Source organism: Drosophila innubila (assembly GCF_004354385.1).
Source record: "Drosophila innubila isolate TH190305 chromosome 3R unlocalized genomic scaffold, UK_Dinn_1.0 2_E_3R, whole genome shotgun sequence".
NCBI classification, from domain to species: Eukaryota; Metazoa; Arthropoda; class Insecta; order Diptera; family Drosophilidae; genus Drosophila; species Drosophila innubila.
The window spans coordinates 8,717,066-8,740,827 of NW_022995380.1; the positions used below are offsets into that span (position 1 = coordinate 8,717,066).

General features: G+C 36.6%; 1 protein-coding gene and 1 long non-coding RNA gene across 2 annotated transcripts; one reads left to right on the plus strand and one right to left on the minus strand.

The window, feature by feature from the left end:
* Positions 1-7,767: 7,767 nt before the first annotated feature.
* LOC117791404 lies at positions 7,768-8,580 on the minus strand. Its single transcript, XR_004618043.1, has 2 exons — positions 8,254-8,580; positions 7,768-8,181 (listed from the first exon to the last, which is right to left on the minus strand). It is a non-coding gene; the product is annotated as an uncharacterized LOC117791404 (long non-coding RNA).
* A 13,514-nt stretch (positions 8,581-22,094) lies between these two features.
* LOC117790648 (actin-binding protein IPP-like) lies at positions 22,095-23,480 on the plus strand. The gene is made up of 2 exons (XM_034630150.1): positions 22,095-22,248; positions 22,308-23,480. The coding sequence occupies exons 1-2, from the start codon at positions 22,181-22,183 to the stop codon at positions 23,452-23,454; spliced, it is 1,215 nt and encodes a 404-aa protein (XP_034486041.1). The 5' UTR covers positions 22,095-22,180; the 3' UTR covers positions 23,455-23,480.
* Positions 23,481-23,762: the final 282 nt, after the last annotated feature.

Here is a 23,762-nt window from a genome sequence, read left to right on the forward strand (position 1 = left end):
GACATTGGAACAAATTCTAAATTAATTTATATGCACTATTTATATTTTGTTTGCAATTTAATCAATCAACTTATCAAAAAAAAAAAAGGGAGCAATCGAGCGTAGAATCTATTTATGATTATGTCAGAGCCATGAAATAGTTTTGAACAAACTTAATCAAAATCGAGGTTTATTAAAGTAAAGTTAAAGTGATATTTTTCATCATATTGAAACATTAGTCAAGTCTGATACGAGAATTTCTCCATTTGGCATGGCTGCTGCAAATTAGCATAGCCTAATTGAACACAAATGGCATCCAATTTCAATGTAGCCCAGACCCAGAGCAGTCCCAGTTACTGGCACGCCTTTAGCACTGGCCGTGAAACTGAAACCCATTGGACTCGCCTCAACTCAACTTGATGCGACTCGACTTGAATCGACTCGAGGAGGCAGGAGGCAGGAGACAGGAGGCATGTAGCTGCCGTAAAGGGAGACGGCGTCCGTTTGCAATTTATGGTGCCATAGACGACCCACAGCACTGGAGTTGAAGGTGGTTGTGGCGGAGAGAGAGCACAGAGCACGGGCAAATGGAGACCATGCTGACTTTTGAGCAATCAAATCGAAACCGAAACGTTTCGCCAAACCCAAATGACTCTCTTTGGTGCGCTTATTATGATATATGGTCAATGGTCACTGAACAGTACTCAGCTGGTCAACTGGCCAACTGGACAACTGGACAACTGGTCAACTGATCAACTGGCCAGCTTGGGGGGTCTCCCTGGTTGTCTGTTGCAACTGAAATGGATATCGACATTTACATACAATGTCCATCTCTACTTCCTGCCATCTTCGCAAAGTATGGAAATTTGATTTTGCAGTAATTAAGATACGACTCAACAAGCACTCAGCACATCTATGACCCAAAAGTCCTCACAACGCAATTCAATCTGTCATACGAATTTGGATTGCCCATTAGATAGTCAGTGCAAAGTGTATGCAAACACCTAACACCCTTCCACACAATCCATACAGCCCTAACAATTTTAGCCTCAGGCACCTTTTTGCATTTTACTTTAAAAAACTTTGCAAAAAATAAAATAAAACTCTAGTAAGAGTTATTAAGTTGAGAATGTGGGACTAGCAGATACCTGTTAATAAGTACTTTCATTTGTAAAATTGCAGTTATAATAATGATAATTCAATGGGAAAGTACGATTTTACAATGAGCACCCACAAAAAAATCTAGCAAATTACTTTAAATAATTAATTAATTAAATTTTGGTTTTCCATAATGATCTATTTACTTATAGGGATCACCTCTTTTTACAAAGCTCCTTATTACAGGGAATTCAAAAATGGAAACTTAAAACTAGTCGGAAAGGCGATAATCGAGATCCCGCCTTAGAGTACCCTTTACTTATTGGAATAAACAAAAGTACTTTATAGAAATTACTTTCAAATAAAAGCTACTGCATACTTTTGGGTGCTTGTATTGCCTTAATTATTAATCAGGTGTGTTCCAGAAATCTCTAGAGTTTTTGAAGAGAATTGCTTTTGAAAACAACCGTTCGAAATGTCGGTGCTCCTCAAATGCCAGAGATTTAGTTTTTTCGGACATATTTTCGGAGTCAAAAAAATCAGCTTTCTTCCAGTTTCAACAACATTTTTAGGTTGAGAAATATATTATATAATTTACAAAATTAAAAAAAAATGGATTGTATGCATTTTTATTCAAATTTATTTATTATTAAATTTGCTTGTTTTCAGGAACCCCAACAATTGCTTTTGGGTTGCTTTGTAACTTTGGTTAGCTATTACTGCCGATCTACTTGTCCGATCTTGCTGCCACTAATGGGGGCGTTTCCAAAATTTTAAAACAAACTTGACCAGCTCCAACGCCAATGGGATCTGCGTGCCACATTTGGTTACTCTATCTCTTATAGTCTCTGAGATCTAGGCGCTTAAACTGACGGAGGGACGGACAGACACACTTGGCTATATCGACTCGGCTGTTGATGCTGATCGGAGTTGCCTCCTACTTCTTGTTACACACATTCCAACGAGCACAATGTACCCTCTTCCTTATTTTTTAAGTAACGGGTATAAAAAAGTACAAAAACAATTCTTTTTTTTGAACATTTCAAAAGAAAATTTTTTGATTGCAAATTTGTGTTTTTCTTTTGTTGCGGATTGGTAATTCTTTTACAGTTTACCTCTACATTTTTCCCTTTTCACTGTTCGGTTGCAAGTTATCGCACTGCCTGAATTGGAAGAACTGTACAGAAATAAAGTAGTAGAAGATGCTCAGCTGCCAGCACACATTACCATTGATTAACACACTCATCCGAAGCTTGAGCTGGCACATCGAAACTTTTTGCAAAGATTGAAATACAAAGTTTTTGCTGAGCTACTGAGTATTTTCTCTTTGTTTCCACTTATTTGGATTCGCATTTGCACTCTGCCATTTATATACTTCTTTCTTCATTCTTTCACTGGCATTGAAAGTCTTTTACATGGGAAATAGATTTGCCCCGTAGTGCAACTCAACTGATATTTTCATAAATCAGCAATAAATATTGAACATGTCACTGGCAGTTGCACAAACCATTTTAAAGACTCGGCAGAAACCAACCAGATAGAAAAGGGAGCGAAAAAGAGACAGAAATGTTCAAGCAAACTTCATATATCAAATTAGCGGAATGAAGTTGGCCACCAACTTTTCGTCGCTCTGCATTTGACAAACGCACTTGAAGCCAGAGGGCAGCAAGAAGTGGGCGAAAAGGGGGCATGGCTCGGCTAATTAATACCAAATGTGTGCCAACAGAGCAAGCGACCAATGCGCAGACGCCCAAAGTTGTTTTGTTTTCTACAATCCTGATTTGCTAGTGTTTTTTTTTATATTTTATTTTTTGACTGCCAGTCAGAGGCTCAACTTTTGAGTTCAACTCCGTGGAGTAAAATTTTTAATAGACCAAGCATTTTAATTACTTTGCCAGTGCAGTGCAAGTGTATGGTGTATATGCATTGGTGTGTTGATGTTCTATTAGTGCAGCTCAGGGCTTAAGCTAGCGGAACATAATTACTCGTCTCCAGTGCAACTCCCGGAAGTCAGCGCTAACGGCAGCGTCAGCCGCAGCCTCACCGGAAACTATGCTGCACTTTGAGTCGTCCAAACGGGTGAGAAACTTGCCATAAAATATTTATATGGCATGCAAAACAGGGCTAACTATACGAGTATAAAGTACTCGCATATAAATATTATACACCAACGCAAACACAACCAGAGTTGCAAGTAAAAAATCACCGTGCTGGATAAAAGTTTACTTCTCTTTTATTTTGTTTGAATTTTGTTGCTAATTAATTGCAAAAGTGTACAAGTTCTGTACATATCCTGTACAATTTTACTTTTTCTGTCAAATGGGATAGTTTTGACATAATCTAAAATTAGTATTCTGCATCATCATCTAAAAAAATTATACATTGGAAAAGAGTTGAACCAACTTTTTGTCAATTTATAATTAAAAATTGAAATACAAAATTTTATTTCCAAACATTTTATATAAGAAGGAAGGATTTTGACTTTTATTTTACAGAATAGCCTTCATAATTTTGATAAACTAAATAAATATTATAGTATTTATTTAATTATTTATAGAAATTAATTTTAATTTTTAATCAGACTTACTAACAAAATTAATATTGGAAAGTGGAGTACGATGGTTCTCTACTTTGCGGCAAATATAAAAGCCAGTGCACTGAGCTAATGAATCCCAAGGGAGCTACCAACCTATTTACAAATAAACACACCTGTGAGTGTGTGCTTGCTTATACATATTAATATCAATTTCAACTGATAGATAATCGTTGTTGTGAACGTGCAGTGATTAACGAGTGTAGTTCATCGGCGCGTGAACGGCTCATAAAATATTTGTCAGCTGATAGGCATAAGTTAGCAGTTAGCCTGACACGCCCACCAGGGAGAGAGATAGAGAGAAAGGCGGTGTGAGAGACCGTGAGGGCAATTAAAGTCAAACTGTGTACATATACACGTAAAGTCAGCAGTTGTTGCCTGCCGGTCATAATGGTTCATGAAATCCATTTGCTACTAAGCAAACATATAAAGTGACAGACACACAAACAAGCCGACAACATACAGACAGACAGACAGAGAGACAGAGCGACAGTCGGACTGACTGACAGACGAACTAAGTTACCCCACGGCAGGTTGCGCCATTGCCATTTTGTTTGCTCAGACCGCTTTGACGCTTTTCAATTTGAAAAATTAAAGCGCTGCGAACGTGTGTGTGTGTGTGTGTTTGAGTGTGTTGTGTGCGAGTGTTTATTATTCCAGTGATGGTCGCGAGCCTCCCTTTATTTATTTATTTTTTTTTAAATTTACATTGCCTTTATTTATTGAATCTTCTCCAAGGGAGACTTACAATAAGTGTAACAAATCTTATATTTAAAACTTAACTAGCAGTCTTGTTGACTTAATATGAACTACGGTGCATCAAGTGTTAACTGCTGGGCTGGAAATTGATTTTTGAAACTGAAATTTACGATTCTTAAATAGTTTATGTTTCATTAATAATCAATTTATATATGTATTAATAATTTGTGCTTATTAAAATACAAAAAATGAGAGCGTCTCATACTAACTCTTTAAATTACACGAAAAACAATCAGACTGTGATCAATTGTGATTTTTGTTACGTTATTTGTGATTTTTTGAAGTATCCCGCTCACCCTTAATTTTTCTTAAAGCACCTAAAAGTAGGCAACAGATTTGGTACATGCACAAGCTGCGGCAATAATTAAAGAAGAATCCAAAAAAAAAAAAGTGAGAATGCTCACAACATGCATGAGGGTGTCTTATGATGTCGGTTGCAGTAGGGTGTACTCCATGTTTTTGTTGGGTCTGTTTGTCCATCGCCACTCATAAAAGTCAAACTATTTTTCAATTTCAAATTTTTGTGCTGCAGCTACAAATCTTCCTCACAGGCGTTGTTGTTGTTGCTGGTGTCTTTGTTGTTGGTGTTGTCGTTGTCAGAGGCTGACCCACTGCCCATAAATATGCTGCGTGCCAGGCCAGCCATAGCGACGACCCAAAGCATTTTGTTGTGTTCCTCAACACTCCTTCGCTCCCTCACCCAAAAATGTAAAAAAAAAAAATTGAGAAAAAGAGAACGAGCAAGCATTTTGTGGTGTGTCATAGGCAGACTGCTATGCAGCAACAACAACATTGAATACAACAACAGCAAAATAAAAACTGCACAGAGCACGCATCGTGTTAGTCGGTTGACCTCAAAGCCAAGTCCCGCCCCAGCAGACAGCTTGGACTTGGACCTGCAACTGCCAACTAATGCTTTTGTATTTTACGCAAAGATATTCATGTACCTCAAGTAGAAAGGGTTGAGGCGGGGCAGTAGTTAAAGCCAAAACTAAACGACTATTGGCCATTTGATATCCACACAATCTGCACACGCATTCATTTATTTTGACCAGATATTTCGTTTTCAGCTTGTGTTTATTTCAAAATGTTGTTCACGTTGCCAGGAGCGACTTTTGACTCATGACTCCAGAGTCAAAGCCAGAGCCAGAATCGAGTTGAGGTACTTTGGCCTGTGGCAAAGATTTTTGCAGTATTTTATGTGAAGGTACCCTGTTGGCCAGTGTAAGTCCCCCAATATCTGTCTGATCCTCGAACAAAATAAGCGAAAGAAAATTAAATTACGCATAAAAAACGCTAAATGCAAATTTGCATTTCCAATGTCGCCGATGCATTAAAAAAACGGCTGTCATTTAAATGGACACACAGATAGTCGGACTGAAGGACCGACAGACAGACAGGTGTTACAGGTGTGCCAGTACTTAGTGTCCACACGCAGCATCACAACCAATGCCCCCGACTCCCTTCCTTGGGGACGGAACACACATAAATATTTACAGCATTTTTAAAACAATTCGTTGCCTTGCTCAATTTATGCTCCTGCACTTAGAGAAACGATTCATGTTTTAAAAGAGATTTATTGAGATTTATTCTGTACTGTTATTAGCTTAAAATAAATACTAAATTTCTATCGTATAAAACATGGTCTAAAATTGAATTTAAAACAAATTAAATAAAATGGGAAATTAGATGGAAAATAAATTGAACTGTATTAAAATAGGATTTATACTTGACTTAATTGGTTAATAAATGGCTTTTGCTAGTCTTTAATTTGTCTGAAAATACAGTTTAGATTTTACTTTAATCTAATCTTAATATGAACTTAATTTTACACCCAGCTAGGGAACTTTTTTCTCTCTCAAATATTACTAAGCATAATACTTATATTATTACCTTCAGTATTATACTATAGAAACGAATGATTTTTAAGCCAAAAGCAATCAAATTTAAGCGGTGAGATGAAATATTTTTTCAGTGTGATTGCCCCAAGAGGCATCTGGCGGCGTTCACAGGATTTTGTGGCAGCGGCATGTGAAAATGCAATTAAGTTGTAAATATGTTTTTGTGTATAAAGATGATATGGAGGTTTGGCAGGCATGGGAGTGTATTCGAATCGGGTGGTAAGTAATAAAGCTCTTGAAAAAATTGAAATATAATAACCAAAACGCTGTCAGATAAACTGCAAGTCACTGAAAAGAATAAAAAAATGCAGAAGAAATCGTAAAGGCATAAAGAAGATATATACAAAAAACTGAATCGATAATAAAAGTCTTGAGAGAACTGAGCCATAAGTTTTGCAGCTCAGTTTTAGATTAAGAAGAACAGCAGAAAAAATTTTATAGAAATTTGCAAAGTTTCAAAGAGATCTCAATTTAAAACAAGGCTGGGAAGATTCAAGGAAAGTTGATAATTCAATTCTATATAATAATAATTATAATTATTTAATGAGAACAAGAAACAGTTTCTTAGGAATTTACTTGTATTAAATATAATATATTAAAATTTTCAAAGCACAAAGCGTTAAGAGATCCATTCTATATAATAATAATTATAATTATTTAATGAAAACAAGAAACAATTTCTTAGGAAATTACTTGTATAAAATATAATATAATAAAATCTTCCAAGCACAAAGCGTTAAGAGATTAATTCTATATAATAAAAATTAGAATTATTTAATTAAAACAAGAAACAATTTCTTTGGAATTTACTTGTATTAAATATAATATAATAAAATTTTCAAAGCACAAAGCGTTAAGAGATTAATTCTATATAATAAAAATTAGAATTATTTAATTAAAACAAGAAACAATTTCTTTGGAATTTACTTGTATTAAATATAATATAATAAAATTTTCCAAGCACAAAGCGTTAAGAGATCAATTCTAAATAATAATAATTATAATTATTTAATGAAAACAAGAAACAATTTCTTAGGAATTTACTTGTATAAAATATAATATAATAAAATTTTCAAAGCACAAAGCGTTAAGAGATTAATTCTATATAATAAAAATTTGAATTATTTAATTAAAACAAGAAACAATTTCTTTGGAATTTACTTGTATTAAATATAATATAATAAAATTTTCCAAGCACAAAGCGTTAAGAGATCAATTCTAAATAATAATAATTATAATTATTTAATGAAAACAAGAAACAATTTCTTAGGAATTTACTTGTATTAAATATAATATAATAAAATTTTCCAAGCACAAAGCGTTAAGAGATCAATTCTAAATAATAATAATTATAATTATTTAATGAAAACAAGAAACAATTTCTTAGGAATTTACTTGTATAAAATATAATATAATAGACCGAGTGGGATAGTGATATTTTTGGAATTAGTAGAAGTACGTGTATTTACTTTGCTCATGTTTCTAAGTTATAAGTACGCCTCAAGCACCACTCTGCCACTTCAAATATTGTTCTAATAGCTGGAAAATAATACCCTTCTTGATGTTGGCTTATGATTGATGTCAATGTCAGGCAAATATACTGCTAATCATTGCCACAGACATGGCTCTTTTCCAGCCTCAGAAAGGCGTTTCCCTGTTTACATTTTGTTGTCATTGTCGTTGTCGTCCTCGTGATTGTTGTTGTTGTCGCGCAGCCTTTTGCTCAAGTATGACACGTTGCTGCTGAGCTGCCATCAAGTTTAGCTGATGCCCCATAAATGAATGTGCTCGTAACTTGGCAGCCGGATGACGTGGCGCCTCTGCAGCCAAGGCTTGTGGCTGACTTGTCAACTGTAACGGAGCAATAAGTATTTGTATCTTTGTATCTTTTGTGCTGTGAGCAATTCATGAAATATTAAATACGCTTTGGGTTTCAGCTTGCCACAGAAGGGACGGGGGGGGCAGCGGAGGCATTGTTGAAATTAAATGATTCCAAATAATGTGATTATTGTGCCCAACCATTGTTCTCATCTTTTGCCATGTCCTTGTCAGCCAAGCGAGCGCACACTCCCACACACAAACACACATTGACAATGACTGGGCTGCACTTTAATCTTCAATCACTTGACTGATGTTTGCTGCTGCTCCAGATGAGCACGCCTGATTGAGCATCACAAAAATGTGCCATTCACTGCATATATGCCACAAATTTTATGATTTTTAACGCTTTTAGTGTCTTTTTCTCATCTCATACTTTTATATTTTGTTTTTTCTGATTTTATCGATATGAGTAGTTAGTCAACGAGGAGGAAAATCAAACGACTAATGACAACAGGGCGGCTGGGAGGTAGTCAGGCCAATTAGGTGCCCGGTCATGTGCATTGTGCATATTGCCTTGAGGCTCCATCGCAATATCTTACATAATCCGAGCATGCACTAATTCAACACACACACAAACACACACACACGCACACCAACACCGCAAAAACCCAACGACTTTCTTGCACAGACACAGACACAGATACAGATACATAGATACTTGTTCTATTCACAGTCTGCAAGAGAAACTCAATGGGTCATTTTGCAATTAAGCTGCACTTGCAGCAAACTTCGCAGTCATGTATCCGCCTCCCCTCCCAGCTGCCCCCTCTCATGATGATGATGATGAATGAGTTAAGCGGCCGTTGCCGCTCTAATGAGATACTTTTTCAGTGCATCTTCCAGAGCATTGGTAAAGGACCAACAGCAAATGATGCAATGCTCCATCTCATCTCGTCTCATCGCGTCTCGTCTCGTCTCATGTCATTTCAACTTGTAACTATGTAATCTATGGCATGTCAGTGTCCCTATCTGTATTTGTATCTGTAGCTCTGCAAGTATCTTTCTGTATCTTTCTATCCATCTATATATGCCGCATGCGTGTCCGGGCACTAATTGCGTCTAATTGAATTGCAATTGACCGTGAGTTGGCGTATTCCCCACTCGCTTTTCTTTTTTTTGCTTTGTTTGCCGACGCGACAATGACAACAACAGCAACAACGATGAGCAGCTCTTGATGAAGATTTACGCAGATGCTTTGATTTGTGTCAACAAAGACGACACGCCGGCAACTGCGATGCCAACAATCGCATTCCAACAGTTACACATACATACACACATGAGTATAACACATACATGCATTCACATGCCGTCAGTCAATCACTTAGTTCTGGCGCCACAACAATAAGAGCAATGACAATTGCATTATTATGATATATTAAAATATATTATCATATAATTGCGGGTGGTCGTTGGCGTTAACTTATGAAAAACCTCGACTCTTCTTTTCCTTTCGGAATATTCGATTGTGTCAGTAGAATACTTCAGATAGTTAAAAAAAAAAGAAAACTAGCAATCGTCTATCTTCCAGACAGGAGTATGTATTTTTTAAATTCTGTCACACTGAAAATTGCATTTATTTTTAATAAATATATCTAAATATATATGAACACTATGTCAGTCCACGAGTCTGTTAAGCTTAACTTTATTTTGATCTATTTATTTTCAAAAACTAAACTATAGTTTACTTTTGATTGTTTAATAATACCGAAGCTTATTCTGTTTTATTGTTTGTTAATATTTGACTTTGAAATTTTGAATTATGATATCTGTTCTCTCATCATTTTTATCATCTTATTTTTAACTGCAGCACGCAGCTCTGGTATTTCTTTGAGTGGCTTTATTTGAAGATAAATATTTTATTGTGCAAAATTCTTTCATTCTCCCTTTAATATGCTTGATACTTGATGCTTCTGAACCATTGTTCTTTTGCATTCTTGCCATTGCTGTGTATTACACCGACAGTGCCACTGTCGTCACGCCTTTTGTCAATTCCATCCCACCATTGACCATTACCTTTTCCTTTTCCACCGTCATCCTAACCGCTTTTTATTTCATCCTTTTTGTCGTTTTTATTCTGATTATCATTCTCCTTAGAGCTTCCACCTCCATCGCCACCTCGACCACCACCACGCCCTCCTTTTCCGCCCCCACCTCCATCCTGCCCATCTTGACCACGTTTTTTGTCATTGTTTTTATCATCTTTTTTATCATTATTACCTTCTTTATTATTATCCTTGGATTTGGCAGCTCCTTCACCACCTTTGCCTCCCTGACCACCACCACCTCCTCCCCCTCCACCTTTACCACCTCCTTGTCCCCCATCTCCCCCTGTACCCAAGCCTCCACCTGTTGATCGATTTGCATTGTCATCTTCTATTGTACGCATATTCAAACTAGTTTCTGTAGCTCTAAAATTTTAAAATTTTAAATTTATGACAAAAGAAAAAGGGGAGAATGATGTGAAACTCTTACCTTCTTTCAATAGGTATTTAATTTCGTCACTAGCGTGATTATTCTACACAAATTCCTGCGCAAGTGATACCATAGTGACATTGGGAACAATCTTTAAGTATATCATATTAAAAAGCCCGTTTGCAGTTGGTTGAAACAGAAAATTGCTCTTATAAAACATTCTTATTTTTATTAAATTTCTTTTTTATATTTTTAATATTTTGTTGCAAGTGTTGCGAGTATATGAAACAGAAAATTGCTCTTATGAAACATTCTTATTTTTATTAAATTTCTTTTTTATATTTTTAATATTTTGTTGCAAGTGTTGCGAGTATATTCAAATAGACAATGGATATTCGTCGCCACAGTTAAACACCTTTTCTTTTGGCAAATTAACAACTTATACGCCAAAAGTTTTGCCAAAAAAGTTCTTCTCCGTTCTGCGCTGTTTTGAAAGTTGGCAAAGCACCTGTTCCCGCACCTTCCGGCTAACAAAGTAGTGTCCCCAAAGTGGCTAAAAATGCTTAAAGGAAATATGAAAAATCGATTGAACAAATAACAAAAAACCGAAATAAAAAACAATTTTGTGAGCTTTTCAATTTCATGTCGCGTTTGTTGTTGCTGTAGCTGTTGCATACCAAAATTTATGTTTACAACTTGCAACCAAGAATAAAGATTGTGTTTTTATGACGAAACGCGCAAAGAAAGAGAGAGAGAATGAACACTATTTTTCCAAACGCAATAAAATAAAATATTGTTGCAATGTGATGTTAGGAAAGTGTCACTGATATGTCAAACTAACAAAACATAAAACGAGCATAAACAAAATCAGGCCAGACCAGGATAAATATTTAAAGTTATCTGTGAAAACTTGGCAAGTGGCCTTAGAGGGAAGTCGAGAGATGGTAAAGGGAAGAATGTTTCTCACTTGTTTGTCTTTGCTTAATCTTTAGATAGAAATTTGTATAGCAAAGTTGTAGCTGCCACACAGCCAACCTGCCACTTGCCCCCTGCCACGTAGCATCTGTGTTTGGTTTTTTGTTGTGCAAAGTTTTGTGCATTATTTTTAGAAGGAACAGCAACAACAATTACTTGGCACACGGTGTGTTATTCTTGCCATTGAACTTACACTTCAGATGGGGGGGACACCTGGACAAACTTTGAAACAGATCAGCTCGACAGACGCACCATCATCATCATCATTATCAGCAAGGAGTCATCATTATCACTGTGCCTTGTCACAGCTTCTGCTTAGCTTGAGATTCTCTTATAATTTACAATCATGTCCGTTGTGAACTTTGATCCTGATTTACACACTGACAATGCTGATGTCGGCATTTGCTTTGTCATTGCCCACAGCCTCCCCTTTCTCCCCTTTCGCCCCTTTGTGTCTGCTGCTGTTATTTACAACTGGCAGCAGCCAACACAGTTAATTTGCTACCCCGATGGCTTTTGTGCTGCGTTTCGCTGGACAGCTCGGCGTATACGTAATAATTGGATGGCCATGAGACTTTCCACATAATTAGAATCGCTACATCGACACATCCTACTCAAAAGGAACTACAATGTGTGGTCTAAGCATGTGGCAAATGCACAAATTGGAGTTATTCGAAAGATTGATGGGATGACTGGTTACTCTAGTATATAATTATTAGTTTAATTTATTACTGTTTGTCGCATTATAAGTAGTATCCTAGTATCCTATGCGGATACTTTTATGATAATATGTGAAGTGAGTAGATAACTATCTGGCAAATTAAATTACAAGAAAAACATTTAAACAAGCAATTCCAGACAACATACTCCAAAAAGTATGCTATGCTTTTGCATGTACAGTTCTTGGAAATATGTATTCAAAGTAACAATAATTTTCAACACGAAAGAGAAGTTTGCTTACAGATTTCAGCAACCTGTTGAACTCTTCTCCCATTCGCATAGAGTTCTCTCTCTCTTCTCTTTTTTATGGTCCCTTTAGGCCCAGTTGATTCACTTAAGATGAGAGCATTTTTCGCTGACAGCTCTTGCTAACAAGTGCACAATTTTTATTTGACATTAAAATGTTAAAGTAATTTGCCCAATTAATCAGCGATGTCAGCTCAGCCTCCTCTGCCCAGCTCCCAACAGGACTGCCTTGGCAATGTCGTGTCCCTGCAGCAATTGTCAGTGAACTTTCACAAGTTGCCACTGTAAGTGCATGCAAAATTTTCAATGCAATTAAATTTCTTACAAAAAAAGAAAAGTTGGCTAAAACGGCTAAAAAAAATGTCATGTAACTGTCAGCGTCGTGGCAAAGAGAGAGCGAGAGAGCGAAGTTAAGTGAAGGGAAGAACTCTTTAAAATGTTGCCGTTAGCATTGCCACTTAAACACACATAAAAGCAGGCATAGAGAGCGGGAGAGAGAGAATGAGAGAGAGAGAGGCATACACGTGTAGAGCTGTCGGTCGAAGGCACGCAAATCGAGTCAAGTTGAATAGGCGGAAGCAGAGCAAGAAATGCGATTGCCAAATTGAGTTGAAGGTTTCGCTTGACTGTGTTTTGTTTGGCCAAAACTGCATGAGCTCAGTTGCGCCCTTTGCTGTCTCACAGATGCCGCTGTCGTTGCTGCCGTTCACAGACACTTGGCACTTTGCTGCAATTTTGTAGTTTTGATAAAATTTCGCAAGCATATTAAAAAGTTTTGCGCAACTTGGTTTTTACTTTTGCACATGCCATACAGGCCACTGGAGAGAGACGGAGCTGCGTGTTGGAGGGGTGGGCGTGCCACTCTACACATGCCACTGACAGGCAAAAGTGGAAGTGGAAGTGGCAAGTGGCAAGTGTATGTGGAAACGGAAGCTGCGCCAGCAATGGCTTGTTTGCTGCCAAAAAAAAAAAAAACATATATATATAGTAGTGCACTTTGCTATGCTATTTAATTTTGCAGCTCAAAGGATTGAGAAACTATGGGCAACGGAGCAACGGCGACATTTTGCATGGCGAAAACTTTTCAACTTGTTTATGTGAAACTCAGACAGCAAATTCAGTTAGCAGTGCAACGGCAAATAGTAATAATAATAATTAAATCTAAAACAAAAACGGATCTAACTAATTAAGAAAAGAACTTGCAAAATTATTTACAATTTGTGCTCATAAATTTAACAATAATTGTCCCAAAATGAACTTCACACACCGATCTATGTGTGTGTAAAGTATTTTATTTATTTACAATATTGTTAATAATGCCAGCTGCAGACTATGCCAACTATTGCAGCATTGTTTGCGGCAATTAAAATCAATTGAGTGTTGCATACTTTTGTGCGCAGCATAAATTTTATATGCTTATGTGTGTATATGTGTGTGTGTGTGAGCTGTGTGTGTGCGACAATAGCGGTTTTGATTTTACACAACTAAACAACTTCCATGTGCATTATTGAATATAGCCAAATGCCTGAAACAGCAAAATTGTTGCCATAGATTCAAGCAAGTTGATAGTGATATAATAATTTAACAGCCGTTTCTCGAAATAAAATCACGAGCTCTTTTTATAGTACATTTAAAATTAATTCTAACATAATCAAAAATACCACAATTTTTGGTCCACTTTAAATAAAAATATATATTTCTTTTTTCAATTGCCTACGATGAAAAAACATCTAAGCCAAATTATAATAAGTTCTTTTTATGTTAAATTAACTCGTCAATAAGTAAAATTAAGAGAAATGTGAAATCAGAAATTAAATTGCATATCACATCCTAAAATCTTGAACTTATTCATTTTGTATATCTGAAATGTGGGGCATGTATGTTTTTGATAGTAAATGCAATTGTTGACTATAAGACCGCAAGCGTTTTCATTGTACAACAGTTCATTATAAATATGGTAAATATCGAAGCACATGCAAACACTATTTAAAATTACTTTGCTGTTCTTTATGTTGTCGGTACTCTTGTTGATTAATTTTCAAATATCAAGAGCTCACTTTGGATATAATAAATAGCAATTTCGATATACTGATGTTTATTTAACTCAACAAATTACAACAAAAGTAAGCGACTGCAGAGTGGTTGCATGACTAAAACCAAATTTCTATTAAAAAGTGAATTTTTTTTATAAGATAGTGGGGTACAGCAGTAAATTATGCTTGTATTGTGCCAAGCCGTGCAGTGTGCCATTCACACACCATCCTAATACACACACACACACACATGGTAATAGTCTGGTGCCTGTCTGCCAATGTCACAACAATAACAGCAAAAAATAAGAAGTTTTAGCTTTTGGTTTGTATTGGTTTGTTCGTGTGGTTATGCGCTCTATATCACACACCCACACACACACACACACACACTCACACACAAAATAAAAGTGATTGCATTGGAAAACGCTGCTGTCAGGCAGGATGAAAAGCGCGTGGCTGCCTGCATTTGATGGATGAATTCGAAGCCATGAAGCAGATGTGACAATTCAAATACCAAAGCTCAAAACACACACACACACATACACACACTCTCTCAAACTCTCTCACACACATGCACACTCACAAATAAACAGGCTGGCAAACTGTTATGTGCTAAAAAATGCATTGAACAATATGAGTCACGGTTCGTCGAGGAGTCACGAGTTTTTATTGAAATTGAATTGTTGATAAGTTCTGTCAACAAAGCGTTTGATGGATTTCCACGGGGAGAAAGAAGAGAGATTGGGAAGGCAAGAGGCGTATAAGAAAATACAGGACATTTAGCTCCCATAAATTATTTGTATATTCTCTGAATGTGTATATAAAATGAAGTGATAAGAAAATATTAAAAAAAAATGTAAAGCTTAAACTGAAATGATAATAATAAAGGAAGTGTGCTTAAATTATTTCCCATTGATATCAGAACCAAATTATTTGCCTGCAATGTCAAATAAAAAAATGGATTTTATATGCAATTACCTGCTTCTAAAAGAAGAGTTATAAGTAGTGTAGTTTTGTGTACTAAATTTACTTATAGGTTGCCGAAATGTTGCATTGCTTTTAGCACATATATGAATCGTTTGTCAACACAAACACACAGAAACACACTTCTGAGCATATCAACAAATGTTGCCAACACTGGAGCCACAATGTGTTTAATTTGTGGCTGCCACACAAACAGAAATATAAACGGCAAAAGGAAGAGAAATAGAAAAAGCAAGAGAAAAAGTGAGAATCAGAGAAGTTGACACAGTCAAGTGAACGCGCTGTAACCCACATTGGGGCAAGACAAATCAACATGTTGCTGACCCAGAGTGCCACATGAGATGTCGAGGCAGAAGGAGAGCGAAAGAGAGAGAGAGAGAGAGAGAGCGCGTCTGCGCATTGGAGAAATTTGGGAGATGGCATCTTGGACTGGGAGTTGGAAATTGGCCCAATACTCAATAGAATTTCTCGATTGCCTCGGACACGCGAATGTTTGGCCATAAAACGCCTAATTCTTGTCTCTGTTAAATGAGTGCAATGCAAAAGCCAAGTACATGGGCCTTAATTAATGATTTGTTGTTCTTGGCCAGACTTATAAGCTGGGCCCAGACATTAGAGGGTATACAATCAGACCTGATTTTCGCTGACAAATGAAATGAAATGCAGACGTTAACCCATTTGGGCTTCTTTTCAAGCAGCTTCAAACAAACGCCAAAATTACTGCACATAATAATTTGTCAAATTATGCCAGAGCTTAGCTAAAGGTATCTCCCCTCGTCCCTCCCATGACCTAACTTGACGCACCTGAATAGCCAAATTGTCTGTCAGGCATTAATCAAGAGACATGAAGCAAAAACGCCGAGCAACAACTGAGTAAGAGGCCGACTCAATTTATGTGCCGCAATTAATTGTGGCGCCTGTGGAATTGGAATTGGTGCTGGAAGGCTGGTAAACTGGCTTTAAGACTTGGCTACCATGGCCCAAAATACTTGTTTGGCTGCTGCAATTTGCAGCTCATTTAAATTGCAGGCCCGTAAATCACGCGGCCAACATGCAGCATTTGCTGCTTGCGGCTCACAAATCAAGCGACAAATTGAAATAAAAGTGGAGAGATAAATGAAAGAAATCCTTGACAACGCCGCAAAGTTATGACAGTCATAAAAACGTTGTGCTGCTCCTTTGCCATACTTTTCCCTTTGAAATCAAGTTAATAGCACACTTAATCACAATCGTTAAACAATTCGCACTCGACGCATTTAATTAAATGTTGAATTGATTGAAGATTGATTTCTCTTTTTTAATTTCTGGGACTGTTCGAGTTGGTTAAATTAAAACATCGATTTTGTGTTACCATGTTTCTCTAATTTGTTCATAATTAGTTGTCTTATTTTTTCATCTTCACAGGACACTTACCATTTTTGCCATCATGCCACCTTCGTAAGCGCTATATAAACATTTTCATTATTTCTTTTCCAAAGTGCTTAGATCGTTGCCACGTAACGGTTTATTAAATGAGCCTGCCTGCCGTTTGCTATTTACCAAATCGTTTTCTACCCCTTTCCCCACTTGCCCATCAAATTGGTTTTTTTTTTGCCTTGCTTTGAGTGTGCCATTATTTTATTTTGTTTTTCTCCTCTTGCTGGAGGTATAATGAATGTATGACCAATTTTGAAATGAAGTAAGTATATTTATTTATTACATTTATCTGCTTATCTGCTTACAATCGATTACAAAATTAGCTTATCAGATACATATGAGTTATATGGGAGTTAAATTTCGAAAAAAATTCACCTAAAACGATTAAGGAGTTATTTTTGGGAACATTTCTCTTTCCTTGAATTAACTTTTTAAACTTTTGTAGAATTAGTTAAACAAGAAATTTATTTAAATGTCTACTGATCTATCTATCTAGTAAAATGTAAATGTTTATAAATTGTAAGTTTGTTAAGCTTTCGGTATACTCAAGTTAGTTATACATATTTGTATGCTGGTATTGTGTATAATCAGAAAGGGTATTTAGATTACAACTGTCCAAAGATACTTGGGATTTTTTTTTTTGCTTTTGCTTTTTTGCACTCTTTCTGCCATTTCGCCTTTGTCGCCAGTTATTTGCCTTTGCCTGCTTTGACAGCTCGTCGAGTTTATCCTGTCAATACAAACCCACCTTTTTACACCACCCACACACACACACACACACAGTCAGCTATAAAGATTGCTTGCTTGTGACTAGAGGACATCACTAGCATTGGAATTGGGCTTTCATTGACTTTATCGCAGTTGACTGTTGGGATTGATCGATTGACTGATTGATTAATAGACACTATGCACATTAATTAGCCGGCTGGCTGCCGCGTCAGTCACTTAAAGGATTTAACTCAAGCTTCTACTTAAACTCTGACAATGACCAAGTGGCTCAGCTGAAATCTTAGGCTAGACATCTTTCTTCCAATTCTTTATTAGAAATTATGACAATTTGCCATTTGTTTGACCCTCTTGGGGGCTCCAAATTTATGTCTGTTTAATAAACTCATTACAACTTTGTCTATTTCCGCACTTCCACAAGTGTTGATTAATCAACAGATTCATATGCCAAAACCAAAAACTTTACTTCGACATTTAATTAAAAAAGTTGATATCTCTCTATTAAGGTATGCCTATGCAAGTTACAGTAATGTACTTACAATACATTAACTACACTATTAACACATTTCACTGTTTATATTTTACTTTTTTATCAGAGCTTCAACCTTCTTGAAGTTTCTGCTTACAGTCTACGAATATTCATTCAACTTGAATTGCATCGAACTAAATTTTTTTTTTTTTGTGCAGTTGAAACCTGAAACAAGATCATATTTGAGATACTTTTCTTATGCGTTTTTACTTGTCAGCAAGCCCAGTAAATCATAAGTTATCAATCTATTGTTTAGTCGACCAATTTGTTTCTTATGAGAAACATTTATTTTCTTCCCAGTTTTTGCAGTATTTTCCATTTAATTATTTGAATTGCAAAATATCTTTAAATACACTCTACTTATCAAAGTCAAAAGAATCCATATACAAACTGTTTATATTTTCATTAATGGGTTGGCTCACTTTAATTCAAGTGAATGATGAATTTTGGTTGAATCCGACAGCTTTTATTTCCATCGTAATTAGTGTGTAAAATGTTTTCATAAATTTCTCTCTCTGAGGTTGATTAAAATATTAACAGAGTAACTGAAAATTATGAATAATAATATTATGCACTGCATTATATCAAATTACGTAATTTTGATTATGAAATAACTTTATTTGTTATTTTATTGTTGTCGCTTCCGTTGTTGTTGATTGTTTACCAAATATGATTTTGACAGCCAGCACTCGGAAAATATTCAGGCTGCATATTATAAGTATAATTTGCTTTTAAATAAAGCAAACATATCGACCAAAAATTTGAAAACTCTTCTTCAATTAATTATGTGCACATAATTGGAAAATGTTAAAACATATTAAACTAAAACTAATTTAATGGATAATTTTAATAATTTAATGATTATTCGCGAAAAGCAGAGAAAGCTCAAATGGTTGACTCTGCTATACCAAGCAGTTAGACAGGGTAATTGAATATTATTATATATTATTTCTGATGATTAGTTGGAATTGCTAAGAATTTTAGTTTCGATAAATTTATATATATAAAATTTAGAGTGTGATGTTTGGAACAAACTTTGTATGCAGGGCATTTGTGTATTCACATGGTGCTTGTTTATTTCTACTTAGAAAGAATGCACCACATTAAATTAAATATGGCCAAATATTTGGAATTTATATGGAATTGACAGTTGCAAACATGTGCAAATGCATTAATTAAATTGCCTTAAACAAAAAATAAATTAGTTTTCACTATTTATTTATTATTTTTCAGCGATTATTTGTTGTTCTCGATATGCAATTGCATTATTTGCCGGACTATGTGGAAAAGCTTTTAGTAACAAGAATCCCAGTAAATATTGTCAAAAAATTTATTGTATACGCATTTTGATTTAACTACGCAAAAACTTTTACAAATTACATGAGAAGTACATATTTAATTTAGAAAATTGTAATACAAATGTGATTAGAATTAATTAAAAATACGCTGACACTTATCTAATTTGAAAGGATCAACTCGACTTCTCTAATTAAGCAAGCAAATGTATAAGTAGCTATAAGGGGTTTACTTTTTTTAACAGCATTGAAGACTACAGGATATGTGAGATTAAAATAGAGAGAGAGCGAGTGAGTGTGAGGGAGGAAACAAACAGCCAATACTTCCCAAGAGAAGCACTTATTATTATTAGCACCAAAGTTTGTGATCTGGCAAATTTGTTACCAAATAAATGGCCCTCAACTTAGGCAATAGATGATTTATACTTTTTGTTATTATTGCTCTTATTGTTGCCCTTTTGTTTTCTATTAAGCAATTGATGATGCTGTGTCTGTGCTCCTGTCGACGAAGCGTCGTCTGCATATATAAATTATATTTTAATAAGAAAACAAACGAAAAATTCAATGGCGCCATAAAGCATAAAGGGACGCTGAAAAGTACTTAAGCACGTGCGTGTCCTTGTCCCTCCATCTGTATGTGTGCTGAAAAACAATAAGCGTGTGATTCACGCACACACAGACAGAATGACAAAAGTAAACAATGAAACGGAAACAAAGTATAGAAAAACGCACGCAGACGAGTCGATTAAGTAGCATAAAGTGATGATAAATGCGACATTGAGCAACAATAAATTCTGCTTTTGGCCCTTGTTTGTCTCTTCGTTTCAGCTTTCGACTCAGTCTCGCTTGTTGTTATTATTTTTGTTTTTTTTTTGTGAGCAGTGCTTGCCATTGAAGTGTTTGACTTATTGATGCTGCGTGCTGGGATTAGTGCGGGGCCAACGTTGCGTATGAGCAACGCAAACAACAGGGAAACGAGCGCGTAGCGTTGATTATTAGCATTTTGATGTCGAATCGACACACACACACACACACTCAGGCGTGTTTATGTTTATATTTTCGCTGTTCATTCAATTGTATTGTTAATGGTAATTTGAAATTCATTGGCGAGTTCCAATAAGCGACAATCCCATCGGCTTTATGCCACTCTACACTCGGCGCCATTAAAGCTTAAATTCAATTTCAATTTCAGTTTCAGTTTCGATTTAATATCTGTCTATGTTGGCGCATCAAGTACATCATTAGAATTAGAAATGTACACGATTGAGAAAACAGCTTAATGTTCAACTTGGCCTAAAGGCGGCTCACTTTGCTGCCTGTATTTGGGCTAGTTTTGAAGCCCTTTTTTCTGCTTCATTGCGGTCAGCACAGTCGCGCCAAGGCAAAGGTATAAGTTTTCCACTTAGCAAAAAAAGGAAATAGAAGAGAGTGAAAAGAAAGCGTTTGGTATAGAAAATGTTTGGATTTGAATTTGGCTTAGGTTTGGATTTGGGTTTTGGTTTTATTTAGTTCGCCTTGCGCACTTTGCTTTGCGTGTTGCCACAAGTTGTGCCACTTGCCACCGCAGCAAGAAGCAAGTCAAGGCGAAGCAAGATTACTTTGGTCTACATTGCATTAAATATTGCATTGGGTTTTGCATTGAAAGCAAGCAAATCTACGAAACTGAGGCTGCTGGATGCCCAACGTAACTGGTCGCATTACGTTGCAACTTGCAGCTGCACCTGCAGTTTTAGATATGAAAGATGAGCCGGCAGAGCTGAAGCACAGCTCTATTGAATATCACATAATTGTTCCCATTACAAACACCCAGTTGGGATAAAGCTCTCAGTATAGGCAATTGCTTAATTGCAACTAAGCTGAGTTTTCCCCTTTGCCTTTCTCCCTGTTGCCCTTGTTGCTGGCAAGCTGTCCGTCTGCTCGATACTCACCTGACTCTTCGACTGCCTGCTTTGTTTGTTGTAGGCACATAAAATCTTGGCCAACCTTCACTTGCAGTCGTTGCCTGTAATGACTGAAATTTGTGGTTGCTCAGATGTGAGAAGTCTGAGTTAGCTCGGAGCCAGCTCCAGTTGCTTGCATAGATAAACGGACTCGGAGCACTGAAACTCAAAGCAAGCACAGACCCTGAGCTAAACTAGCACTAAAAACAAGTAGCCAAGGGATACAGACTTTGAGTATTTTGTGGCAGGGCTTAGGAGCTGCTTAAATGCAATCTAAGTGGTATTTTCCTGGGCCTATTTGCTAGCCGCAAATTAAGGTGTTAATTGTACACAAACATTGGGTAAATACAAAACCAACAACGACAAAATCCAGAGAAATGTAAGAAATAGCAGGAACTAATAGGTAAGAATCCCCAAGTCGGGTATGCACAACTTGTAGGCAATCTCTAGTTCGCTGTGGTTATGAGAAAACATGTATAAATACATAAAATAAACATATATATGCATAAACATATAAATACAGGTTAATATTTATTATTTTTAGAATACAAAGAGGATAACAACGTATTCATAATACATTCCCCCCTTTAAACATATGCGTACATGGAATATAATTTGAGTAAGCATTGATTATATTGTACCCAAATAAATTTAAGTTAAATTTTACGTTATAACGAGAGCGAAAAAAGCGCAATGGAAGTAAATGTAGACGATACTGGCCACATGCCAAGGCTCGATAAGAATTGGGAAATGGATGAATTGTGAGTATTTCTGTAAAAATGCTAAATAAATAAAAAGCAATTGTCTCGTGTAATTGCAGGGATAAAGAAATTCTGAAGAAAGTCGCAGATTGCTGCTCAATTCATGAAAAGAAGCCACATAGGCGTCTGAAACCTCGATCATTGGATGATATGGGATACGTATTCGATGAAAACTTAAAATGCAACCTTGTGTGCAACCAACAGGTATTGGAGGATGGTCTCATCAAAATGGTGGAGAACCGACGATATACAGATATCGAGGTGGATGTGAGAGGTCACATCTTCAACTGTCATATGGCTGTGCTACAGATCTCAACGGAATACTTTAAGAAATTCCAAACATTGGATGCCGTGCTCATCGACTCAAAGGATGTAACCGTTGTAGGCTTTGAAAAGGCTTACGATTGGATGACCAAGGCAAATGCAATTCCACCGCGAGAGAACATTGTTGAGCTCTATATGACAGCCAAGTATCTGAATATGCCGGAGTTATTAAAGCAGCTGTGGTTTTACTTTGAGGATCGCAATCAGTTCAGCGAGGGACAGGCTTTTAAACTCTTCTTAGAGACAGTGCCCTATCAGGCAATCACACTTCAGAAGTTTCTTCTCACTCGAATTAGTTACTTCTTTCTGTCGGCCATAAGCACTTTGGAGTTTCTGCAATTGAATGCAGATCAAGTCCATGCCATGTTGGATAGTAATGTGGCAGGGGTCAATAATGAATTTGAGATTCTCATGTGTGCTCTACGTTGGTTGATGTGCGATTGGAAGCGGCGCAGAATACACATCCATCTGCTAATGTCTGCTGTGCGATTCGGTCTGATGCCTCCTTGGTATCTGCTCTCCCTAAGGGCCAAGCAAACGATGCCTGAACTGCAGGAAATCTGTGAAGATCCCACCGTTCTGGAGATGATCAATGAAGGACTCTCGTATTCCGTCACACAGGAATCCTTAAATAAAGTGTCAATGCAGTTGCAACATGGCCCACAACGTGAATGGATTATTGATGAGCATGCACCCCATCATCATGAATACAAGTGCCCTAATTGGAAGTGTCTAGACTATGAAAAGTTTAGCACCTATGTCGACAGAGTTATCAATGTCGGGCCGCTCTTCTACAAGTCTCTCAAGCCCAAGACGTCTGCCAATTTGATGCCCTGCTGTCAGGAAACATTAGATACCAAAACTGTATTGAACAATAATTAAAGTTTTTTGATTCGATTACATTCAAAGGTGTCCGAATCGTGTGTGTGTCTGTGTTTCATTGTGTGTGTGCTTAAGTGGGCGCAGCAGTTCAAAAACACACCCTGGGGTGCCATTTAATTGCTACAAATAATTTCATTAGCCTCGACCCGCCGTTCGGGCTTTGGTTTCGCATTCGCATTCGAGTTCGCATTAAGCGTTTCCAATTAGTTGAATGTCAGCCATTTGCTGAATTAATTGTCAACGTTTATGAACTAAGCGTAAGTGCCTTTCTCGTGTGTGTGCATGTGTGTATTTTGTCTATAAGTGGC